Source organism: Prorops nasuta, unplaced genomic scaffold, assembly GCF_024137725.1.
Source record: "Prorops nasuta isolate Cenicafe-Biocafe unplaced genomic scaffold, Cenicafe_Pnas_1.2 PNAS00003, whole genome shotgun sequence".
Lineage (NCBI taxonomy): Eukaryota > Metazoa > Arthropoda > Insecta > Hymenoptera > Bethylidae > Prorops > Prorops nasuta.
This window is the reverse complement of record NW_027116800.1, coordinates 1,333,403-1,359,654: the sequence shown is the minus strand read 5'-3', so window position 1 is coordinate 1,359,654 and position 26,252 is coordinate 1,333,403. Positions and strand designations below refer to the sequence as shown.

General features: G+C 42.2%; 1 protein-coding gene across 3 annotated transcripts; it reads left to right on the top strand.

Annotated features, from left to right (window-relative positions):
• Positions 1-26,252, top strand: LOC136785962 (uncharacterized). 3 transcript variants are annotated; one of them, XM_066747353.1, is made up of 5 exons: positions 18,173-18,686; positions 20,754-20,955; positions 21,176-21,319; positions 22,493-24,219; positions 24,275-24,448. In XM_066747353.1, the coding sequence occupies exons 1-5, from the start codon at positions 18,656-18,658 to the stop codon at positions 24,313-24,315; spliced, it is 2,145 nt and encodes a 714-aa protein (XP_066603450.1). In that variant the 5' UTR covers positions 18,173-18,655; the 3' UTR covers positions 24,316-24,448. The 3 variants fall into 3 exon arrangements, with proteins under 3 accessions (XP_066603449.1, XP_066603450.1, XP_066603448.1); XM_066747352.1 differs by lacking the exon at positions 18,173-18,686 and adding an exon at positions 1-746 and having other exon boundaries at positions 22,493-26,252; XM_066747351.1 differs by having other exon boundaries at positions 22,493-26,252.

The following is a 26,252-nucleotide window of genomic DNA, read 5'->3' as shown; positions in this document are numbered from 1 at the left end:
GCGATCACGTTGGATGTCACGTCCTGCGTGGTCTCTCCATGGTTTTTCTCCCCGAATTCACGCGCGTCTCTCCCTCTCTCTCTCTCTCTCTTTCTTTTTTATTTTTGCTCTTTCCCTCTGTTCCTCTCTTTTTCTCACTTCACCTCTCCCTCGTATCCTTCTACTTCGCAGCATCAGTGACTCGCTCTAAAATTGGCACGTTTCCTAGCGCATTGTCACGTGCGCTCGCAACGCGTACAAGTGAATCGATAACACGCGTGTGGATTGTCAAGTTCGCCGCGAGGAAATTCTTCGACAAGATTCTGCAGTACCGAACCACAAGGATTTCAAACTATTACTCGTGTCATCCTCGAATTCCTTCTACAGCATCATCGTTTCTTTGATCCGCTGCATTGTTTCACGAGAGAACTCCGGCTGTATCGACGACATGTGATATCTGTGATCCAGAAAATAAGTGGAAAAACATTGATTGGTTTCTTGCTGGATGAACATTGCATGGTGTTTTCCAAAGTGCCTATTGAGAGTGAGAGTGAAATTAACGTAAATTCGAATTGCACGTCGAATGAAGAAGCGTTTCATCGCTTAATAAATCGTGCGCACGCGTGTTTCATCGCATCGACCCGTGTGGCGCACGTGTCTGTCCCGATACAACAAAGTTTCCACGTTAGGAATGCAGAAGCAGATCGAACATCGATGATCGTACAGGGATATTCTTCGATCGAATCGTTATGGATTCTCCGCCAATGGTAAGATAATCTATAATTATTATCTCTTCCCGAATACTATCGTATGTCTGAAAAAAGCGAATATTATCATATATCTAATTTCTATATCAGAGATATTTCCAAGATTTTTAGAAACGTTGTCTCTTACAATATTTCCGTAACTGGATACAACACGTTGTAACGTCTTAGGCAGATTTTTAACAGTGCTCTCTGTTAAACCGTTACAAAAGCTTGGATAGTATGAGGAATAAGACAGTAGAGAAAGAGAGAAGGCAAAAAACTTGGAAGGAAAAGCTGCAGGCTTTTGTTCGGAATGCGTAGAAACATATGATAAGCGAGCGAAGAAATTAATTAATTAGGGTTGGACGAGGAACATGGAGTTATTAAAATAGTTGGTATTAAATCGCTGGAGCAATTGATTGGAGCAAGTTAAAAAGACATTAGAGAATTTGCCGAGGTATTCTTATGCCGCAGCGATAATAGCGGCCATACTTTACATTGGATGGAAAGAAAGGGCCATTAATACCAATGAAAATGGAGTCGTTTGCCGGTAGTATGGTTGTACTGGCCGTAAGAGAGTGCTCGGGCTGAAATCTGCATTCTTGAGGTGGGCCGGAGGGGGGAGGGATAGGGAGAGTCAAGGTATATAAACAAGCAAGCTGCAGTAGTCAAGGAAGAATCTGCGAGAGAGTATACCGAACTGGCGGACTCGCACACGGTGAAAAAAAAGTACCGGCTCAGTCGTTGAAAGGTCAAGAGCGGCTTTATTTACTTCCAAGATGGAAATGCATCCCGCCCAGCATATAATTAATCGCGAGGCTATCGGGCCATCTAACCACCACCGCATGCTCAGAAATAACCGAAGAATGAATTTAACGCGCGTTCGACGAAGTCTCTATAGGTTAAATAGACCGATAGTGATCGGAACCAGCCGATATTTGCATAATCCGATCCCGAAAAGAAAAGAAAAATATACGCGCGCAGAAATAAGATCCATCTTTACTCTTTTCGCCCAAACGTCATTCGTCGAACAGTCACTCACTGTTTTTCTCTATTCTCGCTCCACAATCGCCGATTGTCAGGGTATACCGACCGTTGGCGCGCGCTGCCCCCTTGTCCCCTGCGCCATTATTTCGACCTTCCCCAGCATTCCTCGCCATGATTGCTACCTGCTTTTTGCTTCCTCCAAAGAAAATCCTTGGAATCGCCGTCGGATGAAGTCATTTTCCGGAAAGACGCGAAACCTCGCGCAAAATCCGCCATTAAACCTCTCGTTTCAAAACTTTGGCATTCCTGCCAAGCAACGCATTCGCTTCGATTGATCGCTCGCGACGTAAAAATGCTGTACGGTCGCGTTTGATGATTCCGTGTTTTTCTTCGTACGCGGTGGGTATACGTTTGACGAAACGATTGTGAATGAATCACCGTCGGACTCGGGAAGTGATGCTAAATGGTATGTACTTGCGGTGGTGGGCAGCGGTATAATGTTATAGCGATCAAGCGTTGTCAAGTTTTTCAGGGATGATTTATTTGCTCTTACCGTCAGTTTTATTCGATCGTCAAACACATTGTGCCGGTGGAGATGATCCTCTCGTGGCGAGACGAAATAAGGCCAATGGCAATTTGCAAAAACGAATTATCCGGCGGATGTACTTTTATAATGCGAAAACGAAACGAGCAGGAAGAACGGTAAAGCTGAGCGACGTTTTCGTTCCCGGCCTTTTCTCAAGTGGTCAGCTTTATAAGGATGCTTGTTAAGCTTTATAACCAGCGATTATGCACGCGATTCGGCCAAAACAGCGCTAAATAACGGAGTTCGATTTAATCATCGGCTTCGATAACCATAATCGCCCGGTTTCGGATCTGTGCTTTCACTCCTATTCATAACCGACTGATTTTCTCGCTCTTTTTCATCAATCGGAAGAAATCTTCAGTTTTTCCTCATCATAGCGTTCAAACTATTTCCTGGCCTCGAAGGAAACTGATAAATCCCAAAGTTCTCTCCACCGATCAATCGAATTATATCTCTCTCCATAACTTTCATGTTTTGCCAAAGGTCGTCTATATACATGCAGGCAAGATCATCTGCTCGGCTATGGAAATTCTCCAAGTCTTGTTTACCAGAGCGTTTAAGTTGGATCGCTCGCTTTCTACGTGGCGACATTTTTTCAAGTTTTCAAGAAACTCCCTGCACCATCCTTTGAAATGCTCGAGTTTTGTTTGCTGAAGTAAACGAACTTCCTAACCTCTGCTATAAAGTGTCTGATACAATTATTTGAACTTTCACAGGAAATCCTGCTCGAGTGTATTCGACTATTGAACACGGAGAAAAATACGAGTACAGTAGCCTCAACTAACGCACTTGACTATAAAAAATATTATATCATGATGGATGATTTCGTTGTTTTCCGTGCTATATATAGTGCTTCGAACTTTAACAAAGTAATATTAAAATAAAAATCAACTATATTGATGACATTTTAATAGGTAATCAAATATAGCGAAATCTATTATAATATAATTATTTACATTGACTATTCAAACGGAGATATAAATATCATCAGCTATTTAAGATAATTCTTTTGTAATCTCTTGAAAGTTTGTGTCATACTTTGCCACTGAATGGTCTTAAAAGTTTGAAACATTTTTAAAGCTTCTCGCAAGTATTCTTCCCCACGTGATTAAATACTATATAATAAATGGGGCTTGCCTATACAATAAAATGTTTCTTACACGTATATAAGTAGTTCGCGAGATGAGTTAGGCAATTTTAATGTGTATAACTAGTAGCTTTTAGTGCATATACTATTCCTGCCAAATTTCTATACTATAAACAGCACGAAGCGAACGATTCAATTTTCCACAGTGTACTCACCTTATACTAAAACTATTATTATCACGTGTTATAAAATACTATTCAATTATAGTACCTACAACTATTTTATGTTTCATTAAATAAACTATTTTTTCGAGAAAACTACCATTTTATCAGTTTTCAGTAATTTTCATTATTTTTGCATATCATCGTGGCAACTAATTCACGCTGTAGTCGCTCGTAACCACATTATCATAATCGATGACACAATGATTTAAAATTTTACATTCCCAACTATCAATTCTTCTGTCAAAGTAAGAACATTTTAAAAACGTTTGAGGAAGAATTCTAATACGATTATTTATGATTAAATTGCAAGCGAAGGTAAGATCGTCCAATTTTTCGAGCGATTGTACCGCGGGAATTATTTTACCTGATCAAGTTGTTGTTTCGAAATGGAAAAGCTATTCGTGAAAAGCGTAAGACAGAGTTCTTCTTGACACAGATAATAGAGCGCTAGCGCATAATCCGGCTATAAATTATCGCGCTTGGTTAGATTCTAATTCTCGTGCGTGGGTAAGCGTTATTATCCATCGTGGTCCAATGGCGGATCCACGAACGGTGCTTGCGTACTGGAAACCTATGACGCCATATGGAACCTCGGGCCCGGAATAATTTATGATGACTTTCTTTAAACCACGCGCGTCTCTCTCTCTCTCTCTCTCTCTCTCTCTCTCTCTCTCTCTCTCTCTCTCTCTCTTCTATACCCTTTGTCCCTGCATCGTTCGTGCCTGCGCGTGTGCGTGTGTTAGCGAGAATCGATTTGTTATGTTATGATACTTTGCCATACAATTCGAGCCTCTCACTTTTTGCTCTTCGCCGTAAATGCTAATAATGTCCGACGGTCAACAATATCCTTTCAAGGAAGTTCATCAAAACGTTCGTTGCAACAGAATATAGACACAATACGCTTTAGAAAATAAAAGTCCGTCGATTCTCGGTAATCCTCTGTTTTGACTAATGGAAATATTTAGAGCTTTAGCGAGAAATAAGAGACGAAACTCGAAACGTTTTTTAATTTTTTAATGCTGCACGGATACGGAAAATGGAACGATCTTTGGGTTTTTCGAAGCAGCAGATTATTTTGTTTTCGCAAGTCCTCCTCTTTTAATCGCTTTTCTATACACGAGCATCCACGTTGGCTCATCTCGTCTCGTACACATAAGTGGTGCTTTCCTTTCCAAGAAATAATCACCATCCTCGGTGTGATTAATAACCTGCTAGTTGAAGAGGACCAGCCATTTTCATTCGTCGCTTACTTAACCGCTCGACTCATTCCCATAAGAAAACGCGTAGGCTTATCTGGATCATCGTGTTTCTCATCCCAAGTGGCGCGATTACAATGGCACCGAGGACCCGATTATGCATCGGAGGAATAAATATATGACTTAACGAAGTTTCGCTTGAATCGAATATCGCTCGTAATGTTCGCTGGCGGGTATCGATAAATCGTTCGGTAACTCCACAAGGGGCCGATCGGTTTGGAAAGTACGACCATCCGATGTATCCTACTCCGCCTTTGAATCGCGTGTACCTTGAAAACTACAAGATGCGTAAAAATCGATCTTCCAGCATATATTGACGCTCTTCCTCAGGTATAAACCAATTTTTTTTATTCTTAATAAACTGTCGTTATTTTTGTGTAAAATAAACAAACCTTTTCCCTGTCCTTTTATCCCCGGCTCTTTGTATATTTTTCTCTCTCTCCCTCTTCTTATTCCAAGAAGTATTATCATTCATCTAACTAAACACGGTAAGTAAACGCATTGCATCTTTAATTCGGAGGCTCGATGGAGTTTCGCGCCAAGTAGTAAAAGTTACGTGCACCTGAGCGACGCAGAATATGCTTCTCTCGAAACTGTTGATCTTTTAGGGTATTCGAGAGTTTTATTAAATATACACTGATTTCAGTTCTTTTGTAGCAATTTACTTAAAATTTTGATGATTCGCACGGTGCATCGTAAATCTGGGATAATCGATGAAATTATTGAACAAAAAGAGAATGTCTTAACAGCTGTCACGTTATGCATGGAATTTGGTAAATGTATGCTTGCATTTACATACAAAAATACAGATTACGATCAAAATCGCAAAGATTATACAATGTCGTATACTGAATAAAAAGCACTATCAATAATTCGGCGTTATCCAATAAATAATTAAGTAATGGTCGACAACTCGTAAAAAATGTTAATTTAAAAGCTTTAATAATCGACAGAATATGACAAAAAATATTTCCCTATCAATTAATATGACTTTCAGTATATTGCATTGCAATTAACAACCAAAAAATTTATTACAAGTTAAATTATCATGTAGTTAAATAAAGAAAAAATCAAGCGCTCAAACTGTTCCTGCTTTATACATTGCTAAACACTCGAGGCCCCATAAATCCGTTTAAAGAAGAGTTAGAGTCATCAAAGGAGTATCCAGCATGTACCTGTGATGCATAATCATTAAATTCATTGGCATATAAAAATTGGCTCGACTATATCTTGGCTTATACGACTGACACGACTAACTTCTAAGAAGAGACGAAAAAAATCTAATTTCTTTCATCCATCTTTCTCCCTCTGCTTACGATATATGCTTCTCAGCGCGGCGGGGCATTAGCCACAGTCGAGTCACGTGCTCCGTGAAATTTAAGATCTCGGAAGAAAAGCAGAATCGAAGGGAGGTAAGAAAAAAAGTATATATGGAAACAGGACGCATGGACGAGTAAAAATACGAGAGAGCACGCGGATCGTTGCCATGTTTGGCATTTTTGCGGATGGCGAAGTTATTAAAAGTTAATTAGTTTGCCAAGTCGATCGAGGATTCCAGTCGCACGCGACATTGTCGAGGGTTAGCTCGTCGTTTCTTCCTGTTTTTTTCCTCCAGAATTCTCCCGAGGACGCGCGCGCTGTCCAGGAGCCGTCGCGACGACAAAAACGAACGTCGGGTGACGCGCCAACCTGGCGCTCACCGCGCACACACACACGCGTACACATCGTCACCGTCGAGCCGAGGAGTCGATCGACAATGGCACGCACGCACACACGCGTGTACACCTCCGCGCGAGTGGGGCTGAATGGGCAGTTTCATTCACGTGTCCATCCGCCTCTTTCTCTTCCCACCGCAACTTTTTCACCCACCCACCCCCACCCCCTCCCTCTCGAGGGACAAACGCGAGTCATTAAACCATTTCGTTGAATCGCGGAAGTGCGCGCTCTCGACGTCACGCTATCGAAACGCGGTAAAAGCGACAAAATGCGCTATATATTACTATAATATCGCTTCGACGCTAACGATGCTTTTCCAGGGTGACTGTCCCAGTGTTATTGTTATACGATTACAGTACAGGATTGCTGACTTTATTGATCGATAGAAGATCCGGCACGATAAAGGCGGAGGCAACGAAGCTAATGAAAGATTCAGTAGCGTCATATTTCTGCGATCGCTCTTGTATTTGTGTCGCGAGCTGATCTTGCCGGGAGAGAAAAGGAGGAACGAAGAGAGCTCGACGTCTCGTCGATCGACAATGCTAATGCGCGTACGTGCGCTTGTACACACACACGCGCACACACGTGAGTGTCTTCAGGAAGGGGTTGTGGCATGAATGGAAGCGCCATTCAGGTGCACGCACAATCCGCTTTTGTCCTCGGGAGTCGAGTCTCGCGCACAAACGCGGCGTGTAAAAGCGCCCCTCTATACGAACACTTTGCCCAGCTGCACTCGTGTGGGACCAGCACCACCAACACTTTCGACCACCACCTTCGCAAACTACGCGTACGATACTCTATAAGCACGCTGCGAGAAGTTAATAGCTATTATTTCTTTTAAAAACCACGTGACTCGGCTATACCATGCTGCAGCATTGTAGTCAATGACGAGATTCATTCCTTCGACTGGAGGGAATGGCGGGAATCTCGATATTTTCAGATATTTCGCGTCAATTTGTCAATGGAACTTTTTGCACGAGATGCGTTTTTAGAATCGCGAGAGGAGAATTGTGTGTTTGGCTTGCATATAGGGATTTCTGCAATGATTTGTCGATTCTCCTTAAGCTATAGCGAGTGATTTTAATAACTTTGTTTCTTGGATTCTATATTTAAAACGTTGTTCCAGATAAGAATTTGTGTTTTTATTTTTTATAGTAAAGTGATACAATATTTTGCTAGATTTCGAGTTATTTAACTTTGAAGTGTTTACGGTGTCATCGCGAGTTTCCATTGGACAATGTCGGAGAAAATGTCTGATGAATGAAGAACGCGCGATTTGGTGTCGTGGGCAAAGCTGGTACGAAGGAGAAAAAGAAGTTGCGATCAGCCACTGGAATCCCCCCTCCGTCAACTGTGGGGGACCAGTTGGACGCTCTGCTTAAAGCAGAACTCGACGTGTCGTGTTCCCCTCGGTAATTCGTTTAGCGTTCTAACCCATATATGGACTATGAACAGGCTCCGGTGCTGGTGTCAATTCGTTTTCCCGTCGTCACGCACCACCGGCAAAACGGCCTGCGAAGCAGCCTACCATAATTCGATAATGATGTCCAGCCTTTCCAAGACAGCACAAATTAGACGTTGGACAATTAGAAATTTGTTCCTGATCAAATCGAGAGCGTTCGCTATTTTCTACAGGTGCTCCGAGAATTCTATATTACCGTGCCGATATAGCGTTTCACTGGAGAAAAGCGCGTTAATTTAATCAGCGTTATGATTCGTTCGTTATTCGTGGATCGAAAGCGTTTCCATTAGATTCTTAAGCGCATAACTTCACCTTCGAGCGTCATCGGCTGACTTGAGAAAAATCAAAGCTTTGCTCAAAGTAGGAAAATTAGATTCTATCGTTTTTACAATACAGAAAATATTTGTGTAAATTCCACAAAACAGCATCATCCTTCAGACATTTGCTTCAGCATCGCTGACTCGAAGAGCGTTAATTTAACGAACGATGGGGTTTAGTGGATTTATTGGATGGTCGGGGATTGAGAATGTTTTTAGGTTCTTAACGAAGCGAGTTATTTATGCGCGTAGAGCGTCGCTGGCTGCTCCGTAGGCAAAGATTGCTGGCTGGGATGTCGAGGTCCGAGGCGTAAGTAAGACCAGGTGTGTGTGTGCTAGGTTCGCGCGTTAAAAGGAGAAGCGTTCTAAGTTTGGAGCGTGAAAAAATGCAACATCTTCTCTCGACGCGGAGGAAAGCGACAGCGACCACGACAACGACAAGGACGCGTGCATCGCGTTTGGACGCCCCCTCATCACGCTCGACCGAACATGGAATATTAGCGGCATATATATGTATATATATTGCGACGCGCTGCTGCTGCTTTCTCCGTCGGAGCATTTTTCAATTGGCGCAATCGAGGATTCATCCTTCGTACAGGTTGTTAATTCCCCCCTGTACATTAGCGTACCACCACTAATTTGGTATGCCAGCCTGTTCTCCATCACGGCTCGTTTCCTTTAGCAGCCTTTAGGGACAACCCGCGTACAACTTCCCCAACTTAGTCCTCACCGTTCTCTCATCTCTCGCTCATCCTCCTTCGCGTCCCTTTCATCGCAAATAACATAGGTACCCGCCTCTTCAATGTCGATCTTGCATTTATCCCCCCCCTGGAACACCAAATCGATGTGTCTTTGCCATCGTCGTCGATCGCACGATCATCCTTCCGTGCCTCTTAACTCGTACAAAACCGACATTTGTTTATGTGAATTTAACCATTTTTTTAGTCAAGTGTTATATGTAAATCATATGATTAATGCGTGTTACGAATTTCTTACCTTGTCCAAATATGTAATCATCCGTTCCATCGTAAAGTTAAATTTTCTCCTCGGCAAAACCAAATCTTTAATTTTGGGTTGGTAATTACTATTAAATTTTCGAAATTCAAAAATACCTCAAGAATATGTCTATTTATTCTTGATTATAGTACTGATTTCTTTGGAGAATGCTTATTGTTTCATCGAGAAACTCAAACGAGGCTTATAGAAAAGTAATATTCATCGAGCAACGAGACTTTGGACCTAGGCAGTTGCGCGAGGAGGAAAATTCTCATCGAAGTATTTTAGAAGTGGTTATCGCAATGCTCGTGTATAGCAGTCGAGATTCTCGAGCGTTTTCTTGAAATATCAAAAACGGTGATGAATGCGAGTTATTTCATGTCCGAAAATAGAGCTGGGACAGGTGTGCTCGAGTTGAATCGAAGAGATGTCTTTGGACGATTATTGGATGCTACACAGGAGAGATTCGAGTTCGGGAAGGATGATCGTTTTACGCACAGTTTCTCCTGAGATTTATTCGACAAAGACACTGGTCTTTGATTCTCTCACGCTATTAGGAATTCCGGAACAGGTGACGAGGACGAGGGGGAGTTACGTAAAGACAGTGTGTGGTTTTGTCAAAAGCAGCAAAACGTTCGAGTGCGAGGTTGGATCGTTTTGAAAGAGAGCGTATACGATGATCGCGTGGGCGGAATAAGATTATGCGTGTCGCTGCTACAGTATACGTGTCGTTTTGATTAATATCTCTTTGGTCGACTGTAACCTCATTGGTAATTTAGACTGTTTCCATTTGGTACAATCCCCCCCCCCCTCCCCTCTCCATTTCCACTCAAATGGGAATCGCTTAAGGCGAATAAGAAAATAAGCATACCTGGTTTGCGTCGAAAGTTTTGCTTCCACGTGATCGATGGCATTGGCACATAGTACGCATTTATATGAGCAACCGTCTTTAAAAATCCACTCAATCATTTTTAATTAAGACGACTGTCGAACGTCGATATCCCGTTCAATTATCTCGCTCATATCTTAACGATCTTTTTCCAATTTCTTCATATCTGAATTATTGCGCTGTCGACGCTATGTACATATATCTCGACTTTTCTTCGTACGAGTTAAACCGAAAACTTTTTTTCTGCCCCCCCCCCTTCCTCCTCCATCCTCTCTCGAGGTTTAAACCTCATGCGCGTGACTACACGTCGATAATGGTAAAAAAAGAAACGAACACTGTAAATACATAATGCGCAGAGACGAATGCGTTGGGCGGCGTAGGTGTTTCGTTATTTTCGTTCTAACCTAATTCAGTAGTTCTAGAGTTACATGGTGGCATCCTAAATATAAAATCTAGCGCGCGCATCTCTATAAAACGCTCAGTCATTTCCTAGCCACATTTCTTGATTTATCTCTCCTTTAACGATACAATCACGTTTCTGTACGGAAGGTCTACGGTTCGTCGGATTGCTAACAGTATGGAGAATAATGTTGCTTAAATTATCAAGCCTGTAGTTGAGCATTTTAACATTGTTTAAATATTCTTTCATCGACGAAATATTTATTACGTCACGTTGATTATCTATATGAAACATATAATATTAAAGATTCATAGGTCAATAATTTTCCAGTGGAAAACGCATTTTTGTAGCGTAAGCTGAGTATCGATACTCGCAAACAAGTCTTTTCTTATTTCACCACCCCCGTCTTTGCATTCCTTTCATGTGTTTCATCCAGTGGACCATCAATTTTGACCCTGGATATTCTTACCCCTTTGTGCTTGGAGTAGTCGATGCATCGTGATTATTATTAAAAAAAAAAAAAAAATTCACTCGATCACATTGAATTTAATCGAGTGGTCGACACTGATAATATGGTGCATAATGAAAATTGAATTCGCGTTCTTGACTCGAATATTGTAACTTGGCACTAATATCGAACACTTGTTTATAGCGAACAAGTGCAAAATCGCTGAGGTCGAGTTACCACGATGTCTCAGTCACATTTTGTTTATGCTAACTATAAATGTGCCAAAGAAAATTTTGACGATGAAAGAAAAGTGACCTTGGTTCGTTAAACGAAATGTTTACGAATATTAAATGTGATATTGCATTATTTAGTGTTGACGTACACACGCACACCACAATTTTCTTTCAGTTCGATAAATTTTCCCTCTGACCATTAATTTTAATAACCCATTGGAATATTCCATTAATTTGTTGGGTATATTTAGTGATTGAATTTATCAAAAGACTTTTTTTCCAAGTATTTTCCTATCGAAATATAATTTAAAATAACGAAAGCGATAAATTTAATTTTAACAATTTAATTTTGAAAGGTTTTGATAAAAGCACGTGGTAAAAATCTCGCGAAAGGATTACGATCGGTCAATTATAGAATAAAATATGAACGATGGAGATAAAAATGTTAGAATGCTGGTATTATTATTAATGCTTCTGTACAGAGATTTAAAGTAGATACGGTTTCATTGAAATAAAAATAATGGCGATCGATCGTGGTCGCTTGGTTATAAGAAGGATTGAAATTGGATTAACGAAGCAGGTGCAGCGTGAGCCATTACCAATCAGGATTTAGCAAGACACAGCCATATTTTATGGAATTGGCCGATATGGGAATGGAAGGAGGGTTCGATAGGTGTCCGGATCGATGTTGGATCGTAGAATCGGAGTAGGGGAAGCCGGAGAAGGCCCCTGCAACTCAGGAGGGAGAAATTCCTCATCGTTCAACTGCCAATCGCGATCGATCGCCAGCAAACTCTCACCCTCCCCGTGCACACTCCCATTATTACCGTAAATCCAAACACGATTCATTTGGAGAATGACAAACTGTCGCAATCTGCAAAAATTAACCAGTGCTTTCCTCGTTATTAATGGACATTCTTTCCTGCATGTGCAAACACATATGAATCTGCAATTTTCACTATAAATTTAAAGTTCTCCATGGTCGCTTGCGTAAAATGAAGGAAAAAAGATTTAATTGAAAATTGAAAAATAAATGAGCCTAACTTTACGCGAGTCTTTGCAAAATCAACTTGAAATCAGTTATTAAAACCTAGATTAATTTATATACATTCGTAATAAAAATGACCAACGCGAATGATCTGATATTGATCTGTAGAAAATCTAAGAAGTAAACCATATGTACCGCATGTTTTAATTAGAAACAAAAGCAGTTTTCGACAAAGTTTTCGAGTAATCATCGGAAAAACAGGTTAAAAAGCTTTCGCTTTTCAGCAGCTTCTCTTTGAAATTTGGTATAATAGAAGAACGTACGCGTGTTTCATTTTTGTGTATAGCGTAGCGTATAGAGATAGAGAGTGCGACAATGACAAATGCAAGCGGCACCTGCGGGGTCGAAGATAGGAAGGAGGTTTGAAAAATGGGGGAATAAGTTTAATAGAATGTCTCCATCGAGGAATCTATCAATCGGGACATTGGTGAGGTTGAAAGCTGGCCGACAGATTGCGGAGTGGAATAATAATGACAGAGCTGTGTTGTGCAGCAGGCAGGCAGGCAGGCAGGCAGGTAGAGAGTCAGGAGCTGCAGGACTGCGAGCGAGCTTGCGGCTGGTTCTTGATGCGGGACCGTTTCGCGTATGACATTTACATTGGGGCATACCTGTCGGGAAAAGTTTTACAGCTGCCGCGACCGTTTGCTACCGTTCCTCCGCCGTGTTGTGTGCCCTCTCGTCCAATCAAAGTTCCACAGAGGCGGCGGCACAGCACAAGCGGAATCAACGAGCCGCCAGCCGGCAGCGTTGCGGTATCTCCAGCCTGTGCCCCACAGTGTCCCCCCTACCCCTCCTTCTTTTTAGTCCAATTTCTTCCAGAGAAATCACATTATTATTCCCCCTGCGTGACGTAGAAATCGTGCACGCGCCGCTTCTATATACCAGAGAGCCACGTACACTGCCCGCAACCTGTATCAATCATTGAATCATTGCATCGGCTCATCCACTTTTTCTCCAAATTCGCCACATTTCTTTCCCGTATCTTCTCAATTCGAGAAGCAACCCAAGTAAGATGAAAAGTTTCACCAAGATTTTCTCCATTCACTCCTTATACTCCATCTTTTCTGACAAATTTATCGAATATCGAGAATTCTTTTGATACAAAGAATTTTTTACCTTTGTATCTTTATTAATCAGTATATTTTATTTACCCACGTGGACTGGATATAATAATTGCAGGAAAATCTCCTCGATAAATATATTATTTAAAGGTTTCCGATTGGGCAAGAATTAAACGCACACCCCGTATATTACCGTTAGAAGGAATAAAGCGTTTCGCGATTGCCAATGATTGGATATTTTTCCATGAGCGGCGAGCATTTGCATGGTAAATTATGGTCTTATTGAGTAGTCGACCAAATATAGAAACTTTAGTTCCGTATAGCCGAGCGAGCGCGGCTCGCCTACGTCGAAGCCCGTCAGTGCGTTTACGAGTTGCGTCATTACCGAATTAAAAGCGATTCTCTCCCAACACCGAGCCGTATAGTGTATTCTAGTAAAACGTGCTATATACCTGAGAGCCGAACGCCGTTATTGCCGTAGAGGTTTCTATCATCGCGCGTGGGCGATCCAATTTGGACTATAAGCCATAAAGGGGCTTATCATCGTTGAGAATAAAATAAAAAATCTCACACACGTTTCTTTATTCCTTCTCTTCTTCTTTTCACTCTCTCCATTATTCGTTTCCTGCAAAAGTCTCTCGAGCTTTCCATGCCACGAACCAAAGTTTACCACTGTTTACCATAAATTCGTTAATTATATTCCAGTTGCTCCGAACGAAACTATTCCCCTCGAGTTTATATCGCGTGTCGATGTTTACGCCATTTGGATCAGTGTATATTTTTAACCTATAGGGCATAAGGAACTTTAAAGCGTAGAGTTAAAACGAAGGAAACACTTATATAAAGGATTTGATAAAAGATTGTCTAAAAATATCTATTTAGTTACATACGCTCATTTTTACGCATATGCCTGAACTGTCTTAGATGTGTGTGTGCGTGTGTGTGCCTCATCCTGTATATATATAATTTATTTGTTGCTCGCGGTGTACAGTATCGATGAAGCAGCATTTATCTCGCGAAACGAAGAGACAGAGTGGGGAAGGAAGGTACGCGTACGTCGTACATACATGAACACACCGGTCAGGTTTAAACGGGTTTGGTGTAATAACGACAATAAAAGTCTGGGAGATCGATTCGCTGCCACGTACATCCGGAGCAGGATCAAACGTCAAGGTAAAACCGTTCCATTATGCATTCGTGCAGGGGAGCGCGAGGGCCCAGCTCGTTTAGCGATCGGTCGTTGCATTTAGCGAGGAAGTGGCCTTCGCTTAGCCCACAGCGGCCACAGCGAGGAGGCACGATCCGATTCACCGCTCGACCATGGCGAACCTGTCTTACCACTATGGCAAACTAATCCCTGCCCAAAATCTTAGCCCACGTTTAAATTCGCCAGCCAAAAGTCTTTCACCCGGATCCGATGATTTCTTTCAGTAGCCATCGTGCCCTTTCTCTGTATAATTAGAAATATAAGTCAGACGCAGAAATTGTATAATAAAGAAACCACAAGACGCGAGCAGATGAAAAGGGATATTATGAATTTTTCTGGAAAATAAATATAAACTAAATAACAAAGGCAAATTATAATTACTTCGATAAGGATTACTAATAAGAAATTTACTATTTTTTCATATATTTACAAAAGGATAATAAAGCAAAATTAATGAACCATTTCGGCTTTCCGAGGGTTTTTCTCCCATGCAACTCGTAGCTGTAATTCTTGGCAGCATATAATAAAAGCGATAATATATTTTGTATCTTTCACACGAGCCATCGACTATCTTGGAACAATGGGTTTGTAATGGTGAAAGATTCATTATTTTCGTGGAAAATCAATTTGAAGGGGCTACCGTTGTTCGCGCATTTCTGCAATGAACGGGAGGTGTTCATAGGCACACGAGAAGTTTACGAGATGAAGCGGAGGCGTATATTATATGCCGTATAGGTTAAGCCACCCCGCCTACTTGCGAATTGCGAGTGTCCCAATACCAGCCGGCGCGATATGTCAGCAACTACTTTCCACTCGAGTCGAGTTTTATCTGCCACGACCACGACGACGCTCGGCCAACAAACTTATATTCTCCTGTACATATATATATATATATATGCATGAGGTATACGCATGCACGTATACCTATTAAAAATTTATTATATATATATATATATACAGAGTAAAAAAAGAAACGGCCGAAAGCACACGGCGTCTCTCGAAGGAAACATTCCCCGCGAGTTGTACAGTTTTATGACTTAATACCAAAGTTTTATATTATTAATAACGGATCGTTCAACGTGCATAAAGAGAGCTCTCGATGCTTCAGCGGCGAGACGAATCGATCGCACGTCGCATAAAATTGTTCAAACGCGCCGCTCATTTTTATTATTGTTTATTAAACGGGCCAATCGAAGATTTTACGAATGGGACAGCGTGAAATTGGCAAAGGATCCGGTTGTGCCAGTGTGCATATATATATATATATGCACACCAAGGAAGCCGAGAGAGTCTCGTTTCGAGCACTTTCCTGTGTGCACATGTGGATAAATAATCGAGTGGCAGGAGCCAGGACGAATTTGTTCTGGTTTTCCAGCAGTTACGATAACTGAGATTCCTCGGGAGGTGTAAATAAATGGTTAGTCGGAATTCTTTGAATCAGCATAACCGTAGGTGTTGGTTCGCGTAGCCGCTGTACCATCAATTACGATAAACGATCGATTGTTATTGATTACTGACCTGAATACTTGCCATTAAAGTAGCAACTTTTCCAGATCGACTTTGCATATATACGGACAAATGGGGAATTTTCTGTTTAACCGTGAAGAGAGGCCGAGTCGAGGGAACATAATGGAGTATTCGTAACAATTTCACTGAATTATCGTCGAAACTTTCCATCCCAGCAGCGATTTGCACCGTTCGGACTCGGTCTTGCATAATGCTATATACAGATATGTGTATATAGCATATTTGAGGATACGCGAGGAGCGCGTGTCATATTCCAAACAAAAAGGCAAGCATAAAGGATCGAGATACGAAAGTACGATTCACTTTCGACCATATCCCCCGAGGCGCCGTAAATTCTTGACTTATGCAAATCCGTATCGTGGCCGGCTTGCTGCTTTATCCAACGCGTGTGTTATATCGCGCGAGGCAGCGCAACTTTTGCGTCTCTCGGCCGGTGATTTTTCGCGAATAATCCGGGAGCGAGCGATAAATCGCGCAGGTTACGAGATGGACGTTGGTCCAGGGGATACCGCAGCGCGTCATCCGGTGGCAGCGTGTGGGAAATGCGGACTCGCCACCGCCTTCGAAACTCGTTAAGCTGCCACGATAAAGCGCGATACGCTGGATTACGTACCGGCCAAGCGAAAATAGCTCGGCTTGCTTATTAACGCGCGAACCAGAAACACCAACACAGCTGCTCTCTCGGGAACTTTAACCCTGGGGAGTTGTTGCAAGCTTCGATTATTTTTCTCGCAATTCTAAAACGATTATTCTTTCTAAATGTCGATATTTTTGCAGGGAACGTGGCGTGAAGTTTTCATCATTTTTGCGAGATTAAAAATATAGTACTGGGTGGTTCTGACTTTTTTAGGACTCTATATCAGGGTTGTTCATTAACGCGTGGAGTAAAAACAACGATAATTACCGAAGAATCTTAACACCTTTCGTATAGATTCGTGCAAAAATTCTCTGCTTTGCAATTTTAAAACGATTATCCTGTAAATATATAATATATATTTAAAGGATTCAAAAAAGTTTCAGCGTTATAAGGACCATACAAGAGTTGCTTGTTAACGCTCGGGGACCAGCAACAGTAGCCACAACTTTAACCCTTGTGAAATTGCCAATAAAAACAAATTCCTTCGCACGCTAATTTAAAACCACTAACCGTCGATATCGGTATATACACCAATTTAAATGATCGTGCCATAACCAATCAAGGAATTTTAAACGCCAAAAATACTTCTTAAAGAATCGAATCAAAACACGTTACTGTTTATTACCGCGTGGGGCCAGAAGCAGCTGCTATTCTATCATAAAATTGTAACCCTCGAAAGTTCCAACAAAAAATTGTTCCTCGTGCTAATGCATGCGATTAACCACTGAGCCTCGATTGGTGAACAACGACCATATAAAAAATGCTGCAATGCCACGAGAAATTATAGATTTTTAATGGGATAAAAATACATTAATAGAGGATTGATTCCAGAGACGTTTGCTCGCGTTAGTGTGGATGCGCGTGGCACGCGTGTATCACTCGCGGATCTCGCGGGGTTAAATATATACCCTCTGTGGTAGTCGCGTTTCATTGCCGAGTGTTGCATGGCTGGCAAATGAGTGGGGCAAAGGGGTTGGCAAGGATGGGGAGGGGGAGGCGGAGAGGTGTCGGTGCCACAGAGAGAAAGAGAGGTATCGCGCGCGAGCGAGGTCTGCTATTACGGAGCAACAGTTCGGTGGCACGGCACGACGCAGATCCCAATATGGAGCAATCTCAGATTTCCAACCGCCCAAATCAAGAATATACGCCCCCGCTTGCCTCCGCACCAAATTCAACTCGACGGAGGCGCCGACGTCTCTCGAAGCTGGTCGATGCCGGCGTCGCGACGCCAACACAGTCCCAGAAACGCCTCAAAACAGTTCGCTTCTTACTCTTCTTCTTCTTCTTCCTCTTCTATTGCTCTGGTACTCCCCTCCCCCCCCCCCCTCCTACCCCTCCCCACCTCTCTCTCTCCCCTCAAACAAGATTCGCTCCTTCCATTTTACCAAGCGCACGATTCTTCCTCTCTAAGCTCGGAATTCGCTGTCACGCTCCGCGCTCGGACTGCACCGGACACGTGCTTTTTACCCCCACCCTGTCCTCTCTCCTCTCTCTCTCTCTCTCTCTCTCTCTCTGTAGAACTCACTGGTAGCTGGTCCATTCTTCTTCTTCCTCACCTTATTCGTCCCTCTCCTTTTATCTGTCTAATTCGACGTCCCCTCAGTTCCATCCCGAGTCGAACGTCGGATTCGAAACCCGATGCCGAGGAGAATTCGCGAACGGGATCGAGCTGTGTGCCACTCGAAACAGGTGGCTCGCTGCGATAATCGTGTGCGCGTGGTGTACTTTGAACTCGCCGGTGATTCTCCTTCGTTACGTCGCTAAGGATTTCTTCTTTATTCCGCAACATATACGCTGCGTATTCGAGCTGTGATTAAAGTGACCAAAGTTTTCCCTCTTCGCTGGATTCATGTTGCCAGAAAGCAAGTTTCCCGTCACAGGTATTTGTCATTTGATTGTAGCGAGAGTCTTCGGAGGAAACCTTGACATTTGTTTGTTTGTTTTTTCTTTAATGATTGATAAAATTTGATAGGGATTTTTGTAAAACTAACGATTTGTACAGTCCGACTGGAAAGTTTTTCATAAACAAAAGAGTTTCCCGCTTTTAACCCAATTGCGAGACTGACTATCCAGAGGAAACAACACACGCGCTCGTAGATTTTCTACGGTTCCGAATGCGTTCATGGTTCGCCCTAGGAATCTTCTCACTTGTTGCTCCCGCCATTTACTCCTAGCGCACAGCACGAAGATATTCGCATGCACGAATTTCCATGGAGCACCTGCAACATTTCTCGGCACATCGGTTTTGCAAGAGTTTAGAGTTGCAGCATTGCCGCGCAGCTCTCGGCAAATCAACGCCGTGGTCATGACTCTGCGCGCATAAATTAGAAAATTTATTAGTCGGCCGGGGAACGGCTTAAGGGAGAAGCAAACTCGAGATTTGTGTCGCGGCACAAGTCCATTATCCATAATGCCAAATATGGAGTGAGAAATTTGAGAGAACCGAAAATAGTGGCGCTACGCCAACGGCTAAGAATAGCCAAAAAATAAATTGTAGTTACGCAGCTGCCTGTATCATTCTATAACTGGCTTTCATTGAATCGCTACAATAATTCGTCGCTGGCTCGTAATATTCTTTCGACGAAAAACCGGCGGAAAAATAGCAGAATTCTCGTAGGATGTTTACCCGATGTGGAACTTAACGCTTTGCAATGGATTTTTCCCCGAGGAACGCGGCGTGGAACGTCTAATATTAAACTTCTCCTTGAAACAGTGAGTTTCGAGGAATACGTGTGTATGTATGAAATAGAATAAGGGGAATTAGCGGAGATTATAGGCTGGGGATTTCTAGGATGGATTGGCAGAAATAGCAGACGGTCCGACGAGGCTAGCGAGCGTTGTTTCAGCGAGTCTGGCAAGTGTTGGAGGGTAGAGTATGAAACCCGATCGAGTAAAGCCAAGTATGGTCGAAGAATTGCGGGTGTTGGGTGGCTCGTATGCGTGTCCGCTTCTATTTTCGAACGGAATATTTTTATCTTGCGCAGCTGTAAACTCGGCGTGTATAATACGCCACTCTACGTGTCGCTCTTCTTCTTCTACCTCATCGTATACCAGCCACCACCCCCCTCCTCAATTCGCTTCTTCTTCTTCTTCTTCTTCTTTTGCCAATTATACCGCAGTTGCCTCATTCCACACAAACATGGAAACTTTGACTCGAGATCCTACGCCCGTTCAGAGAAACCTTCGCGCGTTGGCAAAGTTTGTAAGTATGGAAGCGAGAGAGATTGAAGATTCTTCATTGAAGATCTCGAGAGATGAGGAATAATGGCGTATGATAAATACTTTTTTCTTTCAATTGTACGATCGAAAAGCCTTGATGGATCAGCGCCCACGCTTGTATCGATGGTGTAATCCACGCGCTTATTTCAACGATGTGCAAGTGGGTATTTGTCCAGCTTCTTACACTTCTCACGGCTGCCCCGTTTACGGAGCGTTAATCGGACAATGTTTCATTAATAAGGAGATAATGAATATTCTACGAGATCTATTTGGATCCAAGAGCGATCCTTACGGCACAAGAGAGGCCCACGCTCTTAACCTTTCATTCAAAGTCGCTCGTTTAAACGCGGTTTCCCATTCGAATGAATAGATTGATGTTCCGATTACATCCATCAGGTGTTATAATGCTGTATCTCGGCGAGATACCGGTATTGCTAATAATAAATACTATAATATTTATTCCTCCATACTCGTCACTATCGCCTATACGATATATCCATTAAAAACCTGCATAATCCCTTTTGGTCATTAATTACACATTTTTTTGATGTGCAATTGTTTCGTGTGTATATAGTATACATATAATCATGTTATTATACTATATTAGTGAAAAGTTATAGATCTCTTAAGGGTGTACTGCGTTTGCACAGTTAAGGAATGAAAGTTATGATTAATGTATTTTGCAAATGCGTGCACAACGTTAAGATTTGTCCATCTTTCTTTTTCAGGGGGCACTATGCAAACTGAGGAAATCGTGCCTCGCGCACAATCAACAGTGATAGATGGGTGCTTGACGAAGAGTAGCGCGTACCAGAACCACCTGCATCAGACGCCACATTTAAAGTGCCCGCTGCCACCCCTGATTCATATGGCGGTCAAGCAAGAGCCTCAGGAAGAAGAGGAGCGTAGTAGAGACACGAGCACTCTCAGGTTGGTCTTCATTTTCTTTCTATTTTTCTTCTCGGTGTATTCCGAGTTATAATTGCAAAACTATATATATATATTCGACTCTGGTATAAAAGTTATACTTGAATACTCGGTGAGATCTTTGCGTAACTCGGAATACAATCTTATTACAATTTTGAAGGTAAATAAAAGATGAGCAAGATTAACTTTATAAAATAATATTTTTATCGTTGCCAATTAACAGTTCGCACGCTGACGCTGACACAGCACCAACATCGGTGGAGAGCGAACACGAACACACACAGCAAGCACCCTTGCATCAGTTCCAAGGACTCGAAGGGAATTTAGGACAGAATATTCCCGATCCTGCTAATAGAAACAAGCCCACGTAAGCATTTGGGTCTCGTGATCGATAACGAGATTTTTCTTAATGACCGAGCGTCGTCGCTTAAAAAAATGTATAAACTTCCTTAACGACCGTTCGATTAATAAATTTAACGAGTTCCATGCATGATACTCATCGTCTCTCGACTGTCTTTGTATAATTCAAGCCGCAGGCCAATGTCTTAATGGTGATCTATCGAAACAGAAACTAGTCGCAATTTATCGCACCTCCCATTTTTATAGAGTATTTTATAGCGTATATGTATATATAATACGTGTATGTATAGAACGTTTTTCAACTTATACATACTTTGCTAACGACGTCTTCGACAAGAGCGTTGCGACACTCGTGCAGATACTTGGGACAGTTGGAAGAAGTAGGGGTGAGTATAATCATGGAGAAACTGGTTCGTTCCGCGTTAAAGCCAGTGTATAGGTGGCGCGAAGGCGAAAAAAAGTTTGTACCTCGCTGAAACGCCACGAGTCGATTACCGTTATTGAATTCCATTAAATTTTGCGGCGCTATAGGGTACCGGCGAAATGCTCGTGAAGAAAAGGTACGAGAGCAAACGAGACACGAAGATGAGAGATAGACGTTGAATGAAAAGCGCGAGATATTCGTACGATCACGTACTTTGCATACGATCGTAAGGAAGGTGTAAATTGTGCATAGTATTCTATATATATATATATATATATATATATACATACACGCAAATGTATAGCATATCACTCGATATAAATTGCTGTTAAGGCGTGGCTCGGAATGCAGTTACCGACAGGAGCATTGATGAAAAATCGCAATATCACCGGTATAATTGTAAACGAGAGCTATTTTCACTTTTTGTTTTTTCAATCGAGAGAGACGAATTGATACAACGCTACAAAAGTTTTCAATTTACTTGCTTATAATTACCATGTAGGGAAATGCGAGGAGAACAGATATATTTTGTAAGATAAGTCGAAATGCGTCAGTCTGCTCGTAAGTGTCACTTGAACCAACTTGTTTCTCTTTTAGCGCGTGAAAAAATACCGGCAATAATAAAACATGACTGTACCAATATTGACATCTTTCGGCGTAGCCTTATCCTAATCGTTGGGGAATTTATCATCTCGACTGAGAAATCTTATCAGTGGTAATGAACTTTGAGGAATTTCGATTCCTGTTATGTTTCAGTCGTGGTCGTAGAAAATCAAGATGGAAGCTGAAATTTCACCATCAGGCTCTGCCTCCGGAGTACTTGGACCATTACGAGGCGTCCTTGGCGCAGGAAGCTCTTAACGCATCACCGACGTATATAGCGGAGCCGACAGCACCGAGTCTAACACCAACCAGCTCCACCTCGAGTCCCAGTCCGATTGCCGATGTTCAGGGTTGGTTGCAGCGGATAGCAGCGATGCAACAGGAACTCTGTCCTCGACCACTGCCACCTCAACAATATCCAAATTTACTAGTTCCCACCAATCCCAGAAGATCCGTCATAACGTCAACGCTCTCACAGAATTCCAATTCTGCTAATCAGAGTCACGTTCAGAATCACGTTCAGAGTCATTTGACTCAGTTGGCTCAACCGTCGCCCAGACCGCCAATGAAATATTCCGACTTACCTTACATGGGTGAGATAACTTTGGATAACAGCAAACCCAGGCGAGGACGCAAGCCCAAGAAGGCTGATATTTGTCACCTGATATACAAGAACTACGGGACGATATTGCCCGGAACGCCAGGTCACGAGGAGAGGAGGCTATCGCCTCGCGAGAAGAACGATTGTCGCGAACAAGTCGCTCCTCAGATACCGTTCCAACGTACGGATGTTCAGAACAGGATCAGCAGCCTCCTGGAGAAGAGACTCACTCAGGAGTCACGTCGCAGTTTGATGCAGTCTGAGAGTTTTAAGGAGCAAGACGAACCCTTGAATCTGTGCATCAGAGACTTGAACCAGCTGAAGATCAGATTACACAGGAAGCACGGGAATGTCTACGAATCTGGACAAGTGAAGAGCGAAACTTCTAGCGACGGTGAGGAAATCGAGTGTCTAGGAACATCCCAGTCCATCGACACGTTGGCAAGTCCCGACACGATGAATTCGATCAACAGCAGCAATAGCAGCAACGTTAATCACAATAATAACATTATAGACCCAATGCTCAGTCCTAATCCTGGCTTTGTCTACTGGCCCAACGCTGGTGTTTTTATTCATCCCATGGCTCTACAGTCCCAGCTGCTCTATTATCAGAAAATGGCACAGAATGATAAGTGTACTGCACCCGTTGATAATAGTCAGCCGAAAGAGCAGAAGATAGTACCAAAGTCGATTTACACGATGATGGAGAATAAGAGTCCTGTTACTGGTCAAGGATCGCCACCCGTGTCTTCGTCGACGATTCCACAAGTGCCAGAGTCCGTTTCACCGAGGCCGAAGAGGAACGCTCCGCTGTCTCAGCATCAAGGTCAACCTACGAAAAGAAAACGATCAGCCATCTTCATCCCACCTATGCCAACGGAGAACAATAACAATCCTGCTACCGAAGTCAGTATATGCAAGTTCAAGTTCACCGGTGGTGCCAAGCCCAGCTTGCAGGAGAAGAAGAGTCTGTCGGTGGACTCTGGTGGTAACTTCAGATATTACAGCGGTACCGGAGACAAGAGCATGCGTGGCTATGAATTCTTTCCTCGCGAGGCTCTTCAACAACCAGCGGGCCAATCCGGATCCTCCGCCGGTGCATTCCTTAGCGCTGCCGGCGAGAGGATTCAACCTGCGTCCAATTGTCAGAGATCTCCCATCCTGGACGACGGCAGGAGGAAGAGAAAAACCAGGAAGTCCCTTCAAAGGGAGAAGCTGGAGCAAACCTTCAAGGAGAAGGGTTTTCTCATACAGACCCAGCAGCTGGAATCGGCGGAAGGTGCTACTTACTGTAAATTTAGGCAACTCAGGAAGTTTACCAGATATCTTTTCAGAAGTTGGAAAGACTACCTTCCGGGGAATGTGCGAGAACTGACTGCTGGTGCCGAGGGCGAACTGACCAACGGGGAGGTCGAGCCTGATGGCAATATCGTTGCATCCCCGGTGCCTCGGCCCGGTTTGGTAGATTTGCCTGGCAATTTTGTGGACGATCAACGATCCCTGCCGCTCACGTGAACACCTTGTTGAAGATCGTCTGACTGACCCGAAAGGTTTACGAGTGTCTTGCACACTGCATAGCGAGCCTCTCGATGCACCGTGAAAGTTTGCCACGCAAAAAGGATAACCGAGAGCTGGAAGCTAATGTTAGATTTATCTCGATACTTTATGCCCGGTCGTTTTAGCGAGCTTATATTTGCATTTACGGCATCCGTTTCGCAGGTGTCTCGATATTTCTTTCGTTGTAAAAATCTGACAACTAATATATATATATGTATATATATATATATATATACATATATAATATATGTAAAGGGGAATTTTTTTACGAGCTTTGTGAGAGTACGCTTGTATTACAGTGCAATGTTAGAGGCTGTTAAATCTGGAAATGAAAATTGTTTAAAGTTTCCGTTTTAGGACGATGTGTTCTTGCCTCGTTATAGAATTGATATGGCTTTAGGAAGAGAGTGTGTGTGTGTGTGTGTGTGTGTGAGAGAGAAAGAGAGAATGAAAATGCAATACATTTACTCAGTACACTCTGCTGTACATACTGAATTACTGAAAGTTAACTATTTTGACTGTATCTTAAGGTAGTAATGTAAATCTAAGTTGTAACAGAGATTGCTGAGTTTGTTTGCTATTGCGAGCGATATGTTATATAGGAAAATGTACTAATTGAATAGTAGAATGTGTGAGTGTGTGTACATACAATGCGGACATGAGAGTTCGGTCGTGCATACGTCGAGTGTATTAGCCAACAAGTCGCAATAGCGACATGGCTTTTAATGATAATGTAAATTTAATCGTAAGCTTTGTGCCAAAGATGGTAGACTGGAATGTACATAAAGTCGCAAGGACGCGTTAACCAAAGAGTGGTCGTGCCTATCGAGAACGAAGCGGACATCATAATTATGAAAGGAGAGAATGGAAAACACATCGCGTTCTATAAATCGTATACAGCTCGCAACGATTAAATACGTTTTCCTCTTAAGTGATCAAGTTCGTATTTGCATTTGCGCCTTATCAGAGTAAGACTTTAGGAAAACAACAAGAAACAAAACTATATTATCGCTGTTATTCTATTTTTCTAAGTTAAAGACGTTAACTATTTAATATCGTCTAACGCAATCTAGTCTCTATTTATATACTCTTGTTAAAATTAAAGCATGTTTTTATTAATAATCGTATTCGACTGTTTACTCAGCTGCTAGCGCGTGCCACACGCAAAAAATACAATTATTATTTCGCTCGAATACCTTCTACTCTCTTCGTTTAATCATTGCCGATTCATTTTAATAATAACAATGCGAGGTCCCTCACTCATATTTTCCATACAGTTTCGTCCTTGCCGCTTGTTTCGCATAATCACTCGGGCCTGTTGCCATCGGCGACAACTAATTAATAACCGTGAGCAAGCTCAAGTATTCTGCTAGGCTTAATTATGTGTTTTCACCCTCCCTTTACCAGATACTTGCAAAAGAAAAAAAAGAAAAAATGAAGAAAAAAGCTAACAAGATTTTGCACGAACATTGTATAGCGCGTAACGTCAGAAACCGTCCTGTACTGGTATTATTGTCTTTCTCTGTTCAAAACTGTAAAAGTTATTGTGTTTTTTATTATTATTACTATTAATTATAATATAGTTGTCTTTATTCATTATTATCATCATGATTATTATAATTGTAATTACGACTATTGCAACTATTATTACTGCTATCATTATTATTATCATTATTATTATTATTATTATTGTACGCTCATTGTAAAGAGACGGTTCTTATGCAGCCAATAATAAAATATCTTGTTATTAATGCA